Source organism: Gracilinanus agilis, chromosome 1, assembly GCF_016433145.1.
Source record: "Gracilinanus agilis isolate LMUSP501 chromosome 1, AgileGrace, whole genome shotgun sequence".
NCBI lineage: Eukaryota > Metazoa > Chordata > Mammalia > Didelphimorphia > Didelphidae > Gracilinanus > Gracilinanus agilis.
Genome location: NC_058130.1, coordinates 414,352 through 428,469, shown reverse-complemented (window position 1 = coordinate 428,469; position 14,118 = coordinate 414,352). Strand labels below are relative to the sequence as shown.

The 14,118-nt window shown below is 55.4% G+C and overlaps 1 protein-coding gene across 1 annotated transcript; it reads right to left on the bottom strand.

Annotated features, from left to right (window-relative positions):
- Window positions 1–11,697: 11,697 nt before the first annotated feature.
- On the bottom strand, window positions 11,698–14,040 carry TFPI2 (tissue factor pathway inhibitor 2; the record flags this gene model as incomplete). Its single annotated transcript, XM_044659007.1, has 4 exons — window positions 11,698–12,531; window positions 12,785–12,955; window positions 13,536–13,703; window positions 13,833–14,040. Coding segments are annotated over 4 exons (651 nt in total), but the record flags the coding sequence as incomplete, so codon positions are not given.
- Window positions 14,041–14,118: the final 78 nt, after the last annotated feature.

Below are 14,118 nucleotides of genomic sequence, written 5' to 3'. Positions count from 1 at the left end.
GTCCCGTCCCTGAAGCCTCCTGGGAGCCCAGGACAGGTGCTCCGGGGGCCGGTCCAAAGGTGGCCTCCCGGCTTTAGCTACAGGAGGTTGCACCGTGGGATCGGAGGGGCTTTCCTTGGCTGAGGAAGACAAAGAAAATGGATATTAAAGATGGCCGCCAACCCAAGTCAGAGGCCCGAGTCAGGTGACCTTTGTGGCAGTTTATTTACAAATAGGAAGAGTGAAGGTGGGAAAAGGAGGGAGAAACTCTGGGCGGGACCAGGGAGGCTTCAGAGGCCCCCACAAAGGGCAAGGAGGTGATTAAAGGAGGCTTCTAGCCACGAGGCCTCCTCTGAGGCTGGAGCCTCCAGAAACGCCAAGAGGAAGAGAGTTGGCCTGACCGACCCACGTGACAGTTCAGAGGGAAGCCGCTGAGGTCTCCCCTGAGCGCCTTCACGGCCAAGTTCAAAGTGCCAAAAGCCCCCCCAGGAAGTTACTGCCCTGTTTAAAAGGCAGCAGCTTCCCTCACTTCCTGCGCCCACCTCCAGTTCTGCGTGGACAAATGGCAGCCTCAGCCCTGTTCTGGCCTGCCCAGGGGGCAGTCACTTGGTTTTGATCTGTCACTCACTAGTACGCGTGGGTCACAGACCTTCCCTTCCCCCCCCCCCCCTTGTTCTTCCTGCTGACTGAAGTCTAGAGAATGAACGAGGTGGAGCCGAGTCCTTCCACACAGCTTGGATGGCAGCAGACCTGTCGGAAGGGTCTGAGAAAGCTTCGACCTGGGAGGCTGCCTGCAGGCCAGAGATCTGAGCCAGGAAAGCTGGAGAGGCCCAATTGGGGCCTGCGTGGGAGGAAGCTGCTGGGGGGGGGGGGGAGGAGGGAAGCTTCTGTCTTCTTCTGAGCCAGCCCTCGAGCCCAAGTCAGAGAGTGCCACTTTCCAGAGCAGGGACTCAGGACAGCCACGTGTGGACCGGCCGTACACACGCAGAGCTGACTCCCAGCCATGGGCTGGCTCCAAAGAGATGCTGGGGAGACTGTGGAATGATGGGAAATGGGGAAGCCCCCCAGGCTCTGGGGGGAGGGGACTGCGTGGCTCCTTCTGAGAACGTCCCCAAGGCAGTGAGGAGGGAGACTGAGACAAGCCAAGAAACTCTCCCACTGCGGAGGAGGGCCAGCGGGCAGCGGCTCTGGGATGTGGGAGCAGCACAAGAAGGTCGGGGGGCTCCGGCACCAAATGCACTCTGGGCTGTCAAGCTTCTGGGGAGTTTGGGAGTCGGGGTGCAGCCCACGTTGCCATCACTTTGAAGCTGCTCCCCAGCCTGGGAAAAGCGGGCTCCTCCCTCCCCAAACACTCGCCATCCTGCCCAGCAAGAGCCCAGGGAGAAGCCGAGCCGGTGTTCTGTGCGGAGCCGGGGCCTGCGCTGACCTGCTGAAGCCACTGGCGCAGTCACCTCCATCCTGTAAGTCGCCGCCCATCGCTGGTGTTATAAATAAATGGGCAGAGATAGAGCTAGTAAACTGGATACAACCACTGCCAATTGGGTGTCAACAGTGGTAGTCCAGAAAGGTGGCTAGAACAAGAGATCTGAGTCCTGCCACCCAGCTGGATGTTGTACCACCTCCCTCCTTTCTAAGAGTGCCCAGGCAGGACCCTTCAGGTCAGGAGATGGTACCCCTTCAGGTCCCGCCTGGGCTTGATTGATGGTGGTTATTGGGCTCTGTTAGCCTTGGACACGTTTAACTGACTGCCTGGCTCCCTTCCCAGAGAAGTGATGAAACAACCCCTCCAGGAAGGTGCTTGAAGAGCTCTATCTGTATTTCTAGGAAATGGGACGAGGAAAAGGGAAACCCTAACCTAATGCTGCTGATAGCAACCCTCAGAGCTGCAGGCAGGTGAGCAATTCTGGCTTGTTATTAGCTCCTCTGCCTCAGCCTGGCCACAGCCAAACCAGAGCAAGCAGGCTGCTGCTGGCTGTCTTCAGCTCCTTCTTCCTGCCAGATGTTGTTATGCCTTTCACAGCCTTCAGGCACCACCCTTCCACCCTCTTCTTCTCCTGCCCACCTCCCGGACCCCTCCCAGGCCCTGGATACCGAGATAGCTGAGGATGGTTTGGATGCCTCAATCTCGAGGGGACAGAAGAATCGGAGGATTCACAGTCTGGGTACAGGTTGGCAAATGTCAGTGAGGTTCAGACAGGAGTTCTTGCAAGGTTGAGCCAAGCAAGCCTCAGATGCCAATAGATCAGGGTCCACAGATCTCAGGTCTGTTATGTGGAGATGGAAAGCATGGAATCCCTGCAAAGACACAGGGACAGCCTCCCCCAGAATTCCAGGGGACCCCCCCCCGGAGAACTTTGGGTGAGGGGGCAGTTGAGAGGAATTGGCAGTTACTTTGTGGAGGTTGAAGTGAGCAGACACCCTGCTTACGACTCCAGTGAACTTGGGGGTTCACTTGAGAGGCCATTGTGGCATAGCCAGTGTGGTTTCTACATAAGGATTAGCCTGTTTAATAGGGTTTGTCTTTATCAACTTCAATACAACAAATATTTAGTGATTAGAGAGTAAAGATATTCATTAATAGCAAGAGAGCCAGTTTTAGTTAAGTGTCTTCATTCCCCTCCTGGGAGGGGGGGAAGGGCAGCTTCAACCTAACAGTTCAGGGTCACCTTTCATTATCCGAAACCCCTCATTAACCTCTCTAGCTTTCCTGGTTATTTCCTAATATAACCTTTACCTTCAAATCTGTGCCTGGAAATTATTTGGGGAAATACTCACAACTCAGCCTGGACATCTAGTTTGAATCCTGCCTGCTGCCAGTTTTAAGAAGATCATCTCTGTCCTCATCGGTTAGATAGCTAGCTTCTACATACTCCTCTAACTGACCTGGGAGGAATATAAATTAAAGAAAGGGAACATCATTGGGGTTTCAGCCATAACAGAAACTTACCAGAAGAATCTTATTCAGTCTCCATCTTCCAACTGAAACCAGCAACTGTTAGAGGAGGAGGGGTTTGTAATCCAGGAGTGTTTAGCCCCCTCCTTCCTCCCTGAGGCCTGTCAATCTGTGGCTCTTGACTTGAAGCTCTACTTGGCCTTGACACATTTATCTGCTTCTCCAAATTATCTGTTATTATCATCATAGCAGTTTTGGCCAGCCAGCCTAGGATTTTTACTATAGAACCTAGTGAAGAAGAGATATATGGCCAGCATGATCAATAGAGCAATTATTACCTTGGGATGCTCTGTTGTTTTAATGTATGGAATTTGGCAAACCTGTGCCACATTTTAGTTTGTCACAGTTCCCCAATTTTTTAAGACAATGATAGAGTTTTATGATACTTACCTGTGGCTGAAGATTACAGTAGGGGAGGCCTTGGCTTATGTACCAACAGGGATAGCCATGACTGCCACTTGCTATGGGGCCCTAATGATATTGAGGAAGGTACTGGCTTTCACATTTGGAAAGGCTGAATTTACTGACCCGGTTATGGAACAGATGTTGGAATATATGAAGACACTAATAGAGATTAACAAACAAATTAGAGAGGGGAAGGAACTAGATGCCAGGACAATTATGCAGCTGGAAATAATAGAAAGCACGGTCACAACAAAGAAGGGGGGTGAAATACAACAAGAGATTAAACATGACAACCTAGAAAAGCAAGAAGTTGCAGGGGCAGAGGCAGCTCCTGTAACAATACTTCCCATTACAGACAGGACAATAGGACAACCGGATGCTGGGATCATACACGTCAAGGGCTACAAACCATTTACTGGAGGGGATCTAGAAATTTTAAAGAGGAGGTTCCCCCAGTTTTTTGTAAATCCACATAAGGCAATAAAAGAATTCAAACGGGCAGTCAGGCTGTATAACCCGAATTTTGAAGATGTTGAACTCCTGTTGTCAGAACTATTTACCCCAAGTGAGAAAGCTAAATTTATTGCAGAAACAAGGACCAATCCCAATCTAGCATCGTGGTCTGAACAACATCAAGATCTAGGGCTGTCATCTCATGCAAACATGACATATCTTAGGAGATGCAGGGAGGACTTGGCAGAGGCAATGAGACTTCATGCCAAAAGATCAAATGCATGGGGCTCATTTGAAAAGTTGAAGCAGGGGGAGGAGGAACACCCGAGCATATACCTAGACTGACTGCTGGAAGCTGGGGAGACTATCTTAGGGTTCAGGGACATGACTGCTGAGGACAACATTCAGCATGTCAGGAGGCAATTTGTGAAAGGGAGTCAGAGCTATATCCAGACATATTTTAGACTACATTGCTCACAATGGGAGACCATGCCCATTGAAGAATTGAGAAAGACAGCAACTTATGTCCATGACTCGAAGGATAGTGAATCTAAACCATCTAGAACCTCTGAAAAAGATCGAGAGATTGCTGAGCTAAAAAAGCAATTGAGGGAAGCTCAGAAGGCCAGGGAGGTGGAAGAAATTAAAAATATGGCTCTGATGTCCACCAATCAGAGGAGCCAAAGCAGGCCTAGACAATCTAGTGGCAGTGCTAACAACAAAATTAAGAGATGTTTCCTATGTTCAAAAATTGGCCACGTGGTACGGGATTGTAGATATAAGTCCCAGATTAACTTTGGAAACAGGAATAATAACAATAACAACAGGAGGAATACATACTATAATTCCAGATACAATAGTAACACCAATAATAATAACAACAGGAACAACAATAGTAGATACAGTGATAAGGTGAAGGCCAGATGTTGTGACCATGACTGTGCCAAGCTTAGTAGGTCCCCAAGCTTGTCAAAAATGGAAGAATATCTGTCCCAAGGAGCTAGACCTCATACCTTATGAACCGAGGAAGCGGTCTTAGAGAAAGCAGTTGTTGCAAGAAAAGAGAAAGGCAGTGATAATGATGTATCAAAGGAATGTGAGAAGAACAAAATGGGTGCAGAAGATATTATGAATTATGGGTTGGAGGAAGTAACACAAAGTTACAAAGATATGACTGAGGAGGAGTTGCAAATGGAGGAGGATATAATAGAAATTAAGGAGAGAATTTATGGGAAAGGAAACAGTGATATGGGGTACACTGATAGAAAACCAGGCACATCTGCACAAGTTCTTGATAAAAGCTTGAAGAAAATAGCATTCCTTGATTCCCACTATGGGGGGACAGAACCATTCTGTAGTAAGACTGTGGATCATTTACATGTACAGCAAGGCCAAAGAGCAAGGGCAATGAATATAGATAGGTGTTCTAATGGGGATCTCTTGGAAATGGACAGTGTCAACAAGGGAGATGGGCTCCTGCAGACCATTGAGAAGGAAAGTGATGAATTCTCAGACACAGGCACTACCTCTTCTCTATCACCAACTAGGGAAGCTGGAAGGGAAAGTGAAAAGTCTAGTAGCTACAATATTAGAGGAATTTTAAAGCTAGATCCTGGAGCTAGAGAATTTATACCAAGCCTTCAGGGTCAAGTATATGATAATGTAGCACACTTTCAAGCCTGTGATACTCCAAGGAGAGCTGCCTTTGGGGTAGATTCTGAGTTAATGCATTTAAAGGAATTCAGTTCCATAAATGTCAGTAGCCAAGAGAGGAACAAAATGACATCAATAGGGACAAGGGAAGAATCTACAACACTGACTTTGTTTCCTATGCAAAATACATCTAGAGTTGAGTTTCCTGTTACTGACATGGAGTCTAGGGAACAAATACAAGAAGAAAGCATAGACTCACAGGATTGGGATGTAATAATAAACCAAAAACACATACCCAATTCTGAAGAATTTCCTTTAATGCAGAGGAATACCTCTCCTGAATCTAACTTTGCTCAAGTCCAGCAAAGCATGTTCAGTAAAGAGAAGGACACTCTACCTTACTCATGGTCTGGAAAAACCGAGATACACTTTGACACTGATAAGCCCATGAACAGTCCAGGGATGCCAATTCAGGCATTGGCAGTCCAACAAGCCATTTTTGAAGGAGACTTACCATCATTACACTCACAGAATCCTGAGCCGGCACAGACAGAAGTCCTAGAACAAGATCAATGGGATATGGGGGACATAGAGATAGAAACATCTTTGGTACCTGTTGATCAGACAGCTAAAGACAGGGAACCTTTGGTTATGGTGACAATAGGAGATCAAATCTATCCTGCTCTTATTGAAACCGGAGCAACCAGGTCTGTGTTGACATCAGCACCAGAAAATTGTGCGCTAATGGGGTCTGTGAGAGTAAAAGGAGCCACTGGGCAAATGGAGTTGGTGCCCAAGCTAAGATCGAAGATGGTGAAAATAGGCCCAATGACTTTAGATCATTCTTTTTTGTTGATAGCCGGTTGTCCATCCAATCTCCTGGGGAGGGATGCTCTTTGTAAATTAGGTGCCACTATCCAGTGTGATAGGTCAGGACAGATATTCCTACACTTACCCAAACAGTCACTCAAACACCATCCCTTGCTATTCCTAGAGCAAGTGGAGGGTGATGAGGAGGAACAACACATAGGGAGTATCTTTGAAATACCAGAAGATATCCCAGAGGCAGTTTGGGCCAAGCATTCAACCGATGTGGGAATTTTAAAATATGCCACCCCAGTTAAGATCGAGGTGAAAGAGGGTACTCCACCTAGAATCCCTCAGTATAAGTTGAGCAAAGAGGCCACAGAGGGTATCAGGCCCATTATCCAAAGTCTCCTGGAACAAGGCATTTTGGTCTACACTATATCCGAGTACAACACACCAATTTTACCCATTAAGAAGCCAAAGAAAGATCCAAATGGCAAGACACAATGGCGTTTTGTGCAGGATCTGAGAGCAGTGAACAACTTTGTCAAGAAGGGACATGCAGTGGTACCTAGCCTGGCAAATATCATCGCCGAGATTCCAAGTACTGTGGCCTGGTTCACGGTTGTGGACCTGTGCTGTGCATATTTTACTGTACCCCTGCATGAGTCCAGTCAGAAGATTTTTGCATTTTCCTAGGAGGGAAAACAACTCTGCTGGACAAGAATTCCACAAGGTTTCTCAGAAAGTGCGAATATCTTTTGTCAAATCCTGCAGAGATCTTGAGTCCATCATATTCACTGAGAGCAAGCTAATACATTATGTGGATGACCTTTTGCTAATGTCACCAAGTGCTCGAATCAGTCAAAGGGACAGCAAATATCTATTGCAAGAGCTATGCAAAAGGAGACACAAAATTTCCAAAAATAAGATTCAGTGGGTGTTACCACGAGTAGAGTACCTCGGCTTCATGTTGGAAAAGGGTATAAGACGGATTTCCCAAAAGAGAGTTGCACATATACAGAAGCTGTGCATGCCTAAGACCAAGAAGCAGCTCCGTGCAATATTAGGTATCACGGGTTACTGTAGGCAGTGGATACCTGGTTATAGTCTGATCTCAAAACCTCTAACAGACTTGACTAGGAACACTGTCTCAGAACCTTTAAAACTGACATGGGAGTGCAAGCATGCTATAGAAAAACTGAAAACAGCGGTGTTGTCCAGTCCTGCACTTGGAATCCCTGACCATGCAAAACCGTTTCACCTGTTTGTGCATGAGGACAAGGGAATAGCCAGTGCAGTGCTGATGCAGACTCTTGGGGATCAGTTCAGACCAACAGCCTATTATAGCTCCCAGCTAGATGTTGTGGCTAGGGGGATGCCACCTTGTATGAGAGCAATTGCAGCTGCAGCCCTAATGGTTAAGAAATCTTCTGATCTGGTTTTGGGATGCAGGATTATGCTGTACTCTCCTCATCAAATAGATACCATCTTGAAAAACAGCAACCTGCAAGGGTTTACATCCCAGCACTTATCCCAGTATCAAATTGTGTTGCTGGGCAATGAGAACCTAACTTTGCATCGTTGTAAGGAGATCAACCCAGCTACATTAATGCCAGACTTACCATTAGAAGGAGAACCCATCCATAGCTGTGCAGAAACCTTGGACATGGTTCAAAAGACGAGAGATGACCTGACCAATATTCCTTTGGTCTCTCCCGATCTCACTTTGTTTACCGATGGTTCTGCATTTGTGGTAGATGGAGAACGGTATACAGCCGCGGCTGTAGTAACTCAAGATGAGACTTTATGGTATACAGCTCTACCTAAGTCCATGAGTGCTCAAGGGGCTGAAATCCTGAGTCTCACCAGAGCTTTAGAAATTGGCCAGGGTCAAAGGTTGAACGTTTGGACCGATAGTAAATATGCATTTAATGTAGTACATTGTACAGGCCAAATTTGGAAACATTGGGGATATATAACAGCTGGTGGGAAGGAAATAGCCTATGGGAGCCTTATAAACCAACTCCTGAAAGCTGTCCAGTTACCTAAGGAAGGCCAGATGCCGGAAGGAGTGTTCCGGGTCCAGAGAGCCCTTCCCAGGCTCGGCGGACCTCAGCGGGAGGAAGGGAATCGCCCTCCGGTCTGTGGAAGCTGGTTCCCTTCTGGGGTCGCTGAAGGCGAGGGGGAGGGGTGACGCTGTGGCTAAAGTTATGCTTTCCGTGGCTCCCCGCGGCCTAGAACCCCTCACTCTGCTCAGGGCTGGTTTTCTGAGGCCGGAACTGGTGCTCGAGCAGAATCCGAGCTCGGCCTGGCCCGCTTGCTCTCTGGCGCCTGCCACCTCGGGCCGATGGAAGCTGCCGCCTGACCCCGAAGAGGAGCTTCTCCCCGAGCAAGGGCAAAGGGAGCCCCGGAGCTCGGCGGCCATGCCCTTCCCCCGAGCGAGAGCCAATGGGCGGCCCTTGAAAGCGGGTGGTCAGGCTCCTCCAAGGACACCCTCCCCGGGCGCTCCCAGAATTCTCATGGGAATGAGGAGGAGGCCAGAGGCAATGAGGAGGGAAACAGCAGGAGCCTGCGCAGGAGCGTGAGCGCCAGAGGCCACACTGTGACGGTGATGGTAGTGCTGGAGACGGCAGGCATGGCGGTAGTGCTGGTGCTGGGGGTGGTGGTAGAGACCCCCTGGCCCGGCTCAGAGCCCCCAGGGCAGACGGGCCCCCTCTCAGGAGGGGGATGGGCAGCGCCGGTAGGTGGGCAAGCTAAGGGCAAGCCGGGTGGCGTGTTTCGTGGCGGCCTCTCTGCCCCCGCACTGGCTGGCCAGGCATTTGCCCTCTCAGGCCCTGGCCCTGGTCTAGCCCCAGCGCCAGCAGTAGAGATGCCACGACTCTCCCTCCCCCTCCATGCACCACCTCTGGTGCCTAGAAGGCTCCCCCCCTCCCCTCGGCTCCCCTCCAGGCCTGGCTCTCGGGGCCTCTGCAGGGAAGCTTGACCTGGTGCCGTTTAGTCTCTTCATTGGCATCCGGCCCTTTGTGGCTCCGTTTGGGCTTTTGGCAACGATCCTGGACAGGTTTGTCCTTTCCTTCTCCAGCTCATTGGACAGATGAGGAAACTGAGGCAGACAGGTACAATGACTTGCCCAGGGCCACACAGACATGCTCCCCTCCCACATCTCCCAGCAGCCCAAGTGCCCCCTCCTGGAATCTCTCGTCTCCATCCGTGCCTCTTTCCAAGCCCCCTCCTTGTGCCGAGGCCCGGCATGAGCTCACGGCCTGCCTTTCTCCAGGTCCCTGTCCCGCCCCCCCCCAATATCTGCTATGGGGTCCTCCCTGTCATGCTGAGTCACGCAGCGAGGCTGCTGTGTTGGCTGCTCTGGGCTGTTCCTCACCGACTCATCCTCTTTAGTAGACCCCGTCCCCCCCCCCCATCCCGCTCGTTTCGTGCATTATTGGCATTCGATGTCCCAGAGCTGACTGACACGTGGCGTGGCCTCCGGCAGCCAAACAGGGACCAGGCGGGGAGGGCCGCCAGCAGGGCCAGGCTCGTCCGGGAAGCTTCTGAAGGGCGCCTCCTCCCTTTGCCCCAACCCCACACAGAGGCAGATTTGGGCCGACCCAGAGGGGCGGCGCCACATGGCCGGCCCGTCCCCAACCTCGGGAGGGTCCGGAGGAGCCAGAGAGCCTCAGTCGAGGGAAGGGAGAGCGAGGGGGGGCGGCCGGGGGCCTCCGCCAGGGTGGAGGAGAGGCCGTCTCCTAGAGGCGGGGGCTGGGATGAGGCCTCTCCCTGCTCAGAGCTGGAGGACTTGGCTTCGGTCGAGGCCTGCCAGCCGATGGGGCAGGAGGCCGCTTGGCTAGGCCTGACAGCAAAGCCCTGCCAGGTCTCACCGGGGCCGTCCCACACCACGGTCGGCTGCTGGGGTCGGGCGGGGATCGGGGGATGGGGGGCTCTCCCTTCACTCTGCCTTGGCTGCCCTGCTGCGAGATCGAGCCTGGCTGGGCCTCTCCTTTGAGTAGAGGCTGCAAGTGAGGCAGGAGGCCCGTCCTTCTTGTCCTTGCCCAGCCCCCGTAGGGAGAAGCCCCAGAGTCTTGGCTCCCTCGGGGGGGGGGGGGCTCTCTCCACTCTCCCGGCTCTCCCCCGGGGTCCTGCCACCCCAGGCAGACGTGACGGAGCCCCCAGCTCTCCAGACTCTCTCCTGTGCCCGGCTTCTGGTGCTGAGACGCCCGGGTCCGAGCTACCCCGAGTCATACGTGTGTGTGTGCGCGCGCGTGTGTGTGTGTGCTCGCGCGCTCGCGTGGCCAAGGCTCCCCTTCTTTACGAGAAAAAGCCCAGGAGAAGGAAGGGTGGGCCAGTGCCCAGTGCTGGACCCGGGTCAGGTGAGTCCTGGGTCAGAATTCTGCCCCAGGGTGAAGTGGGGAAATGGGCCCTTGAACTCCTCTGGGGCACAGTCTGAGGAGGTGGCCCACCCGGGCAGGGCTGTGGGACGGTGCCCAGAGGGCAGCAGGCCTGTTGTGAGGGCGAGGCAAAGGGTCCCGAGGCTCCTCCCTTCTCTGTGGCACTTTGGGGGGTCGGGGGGGCACTCGGGGCCAGAGGCGAAGCCGCAGCTGGGGGGAGGGAGGCCTTTCCAGGGCCGCCCGGTGCCTGGAGGGAAGGGTCTCACCCAGGCCTCGCACCCTTCCCTGCTGGCTCTGCTCTAGCCAGTCCATCCCCCTCCTTCGGTCCACACGTGGCACCCGAGCACAGATTCTCTCCTCACTTCCAGCTTCCCGGGCATCCGGCCCCAGGGAGAACCCGGGGAGGCACAGGCTCCGGGGGATCAGCGACCCCGGACAGAAGGGAGGCCGGAGCAGCCGCCGGGCTCCCTTCATTTGCCCACAGCTCTGAGGACCCCCCTTCCTTGAAGGGCAGCCCGGGGGGTCCTGGAGCCACACACACACACACACACACACACTCCCTCCCTGCCCCCTCCTGGCTCTGTGCTGGCCAGCCCCGGGCCGGCCTTCACCGCCCCCATCCCAGGTTCTAGAAGGGGAGGGCCGGGAAGTGCCGGGGGGGGGGGGGGGGGCGACTCTTCTTGTCCCGTCCCCACCCCAAGGCCATCAGCCCTCCTCTGGCTCGGCTTCCAGAGAACTCCCAGAGCGAAGCAGGCCTGGCCTGAGGCCTGCCTGGGCAGGAAGACTGCGGGGGGGCCTCCGAGTCCCGTGGGAGAAGCAGCCTGGGGCGGCCCCCCCCCAGGCCCAAGCTAGGAGCCTCTCGGGGCTGGCTCTGGACCAAAGTGCCGGCCCTGCGTGCCAGAGAGGGGAGGCAGCCCTTCGCTTCCGCTGAGCCCTCCTCAGGGGCTGCCCAAAGGGCGGCAATCGGAGGCCTCCCCGCTGCACCTCCCGCTTTCCTCCAGGCTGTGGGGGGCCCCCGCCTGACAAGAAGAAGAAAAGCCACTGAGAAAGCTTCACGCGCTCTGGAGAGGGAACAGACGTTTTATTGCAGGCCTGGCGCTACGGGCAATGCACGCCCGTGTGTGAGTCCTGGCATCGCAGCTGGCACCGCTGCGGTGGAGACAACTCAACCCCTCCGAGGAGGAGCCTCGACAGGCCACGTGGGCTTCGGAGCCTCGGGGCCCCGCTGGGCACGGGAAGGAGCGAGGGGGGGCAGGCTAGGAGAAATCCGAAGCCCCCTCCAGCCTTCGGGCGTCCCCTCCCCCCGCCCCCCACCTGGCCGCCCGTCTCCCAGGCGGCGCCTTCGTCCTTCCTGCCCCGGTCGGGCCGTTTTCTCCTCTGAAGAAGCCTGTGGCCGGGGGCTTCGGGCGCCCCAGCAGGGCCTCCGGGAAGAGGGGCGCCGTGCCGTGGCTCGAGGCGGGGGCTTGCGGAGGGCTGCAGAGTCCCACGCCTCCCCCTGCCTGCGGGCGCTTTGTGCCAGGCGCTCCGATGCTGCCGGGCCGTCCCGGGGTAGAGGACTGGGAGAAGAGGCCCCTCCGGCTCCCTGAGGACCCGGCGACGGCCACGCCAAAGGACCTCTGCCAGGCCGCTGGCCAGCACCCGCCTGCCCCCCCTTCTTGTTCCCATCCCCAGAGCTGCAGGCATCTCGCAGGCCCATCGGAGCGCCCCGTCCAACAGGGGTGTGTGTGGCGAAAGGAACAGCGATTTCTGAGTGAGGACCAGCAGCCACTCCGCCAGCGCCGTCGTGCGCGCCTCAGTTTCCCCCGTGCCGTCTGCCTTCCACGGCGCGGGTGGGCCGCGTAGGCTCCTTCGGGGCCGAGCTGAGCCAGGGCAGCTTCCTCAGCTTCTGCTTCAGGGCTGATGGACACAGAACAGACGCTCCAGCTGGCCTGCCCTCCTCTGGCTCGTCTTGGCACCCCCAAAGAGGCCCTCCTCGAAGGGGCCCCGGGCAGCTCGGCCCCTTCTTCTGGCGTGGGACTGGGAAGGTCCCCCTTTCCTTGGTCATCGGCCGGGCCTCTAGCACTGGCTGCCCCCCATCTCTGCTCTTTTGACACCCACACGCATGGGGGGGGAGGACCTCGCACCCAGGACTGCATGGTGCCGGCTGTACCTTTCACACAGACGCGGGTACAATCCCTCAAGGAGACAAAGTTGTTTTCGTTGCCCCCGCAGCCAGTGTAGACGAAGGTCTGGCAGCTCCGGCTTTGCCAGTGGAAATAGTAGCGGGTCACGTTGGCCGAACAAAGGCCCCCCTCAGGTGGGCTATAGCAGAAGGTGGGGCCTTTGAAAGAAAGGGAAATCCTGTGGAATTCTCACTCGGAGCCCTGGCAAGGGTGCTGGCCACAGGCTCGCCTGAACAGTCCGTTGGGGGCATCCTCTCCCACCCTCTCCAGGCACGCCCCTCGGACACCCCAGCATGGGGCAGCTCCCCAGCAAAGTCAAGAAGGAGCTCAGAGATCCCCAAGTGTCCAGGGGCCTCCTCTGACCCGGAATCCCCCCCTAATAAGTGCCACCATCCTCAGAGGGGCCATTCTTGGATCCCCTCAGTGACAGGAGAGTCACTACCTCCCCAGCATCCGCAGCTCTCCAGGGGCCCCCAGAATGCCTGAGATAGCTAGAGCCCCCCCCCCACTCCAGGTCCTTCTGGCTCAGAACAAGTCCCCCCGTTCCTTCAGAGCAGCCCTCTATGCCAGGGCCCACGGCCTGGAATCGGAAGCCTTGAGTTCGAGGGTGGCCTTAGAGGTTCACTTCGCCTCCGCCTCAGTCTACTTCCCTGTAAGATGGGACTAAAGGCAGGACGAAAGGAGATACTGGGGGGGGGGCTCGTTCCCTCCCCCCTCCCCCGCAGCATCCCGCCTCACTTTTCACGGGGGTGCAGAAGGCGGCGCACGTCTGGGGATCCGGGAATCGGTTGTGCCCGCCGGGGCAGCCGCCAGAGCCCAGCCTCTCGCAGGCCATGGAGCTGAGGTTGAAGAAGTAGTGCTCCCCGGGGCCCCCGCAGCCCGGCAGCCTGCACAGCCTGGGGACTCCTAGGGCAGAGGGAGGCGAGGGAGCGCATTGCACTGGGCGGGGCTCTCCAGACGCCCATTTTCCAGATAGGAAACTGAGGCCCAGAGAGAAGCGAGAACCACCCTCCCTCGGGCCCTCGCGGTCCTTACGGGGGATCCTGCCGCACGCCCGCTCGCATCCCTCCAACGAGGCGAAGTTGTTGGCGTTGCCCTGGCAGCCCCCGTAGTAGAAGAAGCGGCACCTCTGCACGTCGCGGTCGTAGTAGTAGCGGGGTATCAGCGCTCGGCAGGGCCCGGAGACCTGGGGCAGCAGGCAGCGATGTAGGGAGACCTCTGCGGGCAGAGAGCGGAGGCGTGAGGCGTGGCCAAGAGGGGGCGTGGCCAAGAGGGGGCGGGGCCAGGGCACGGAGTGGAGCAGAAGGGAGGAGGGGCGGGG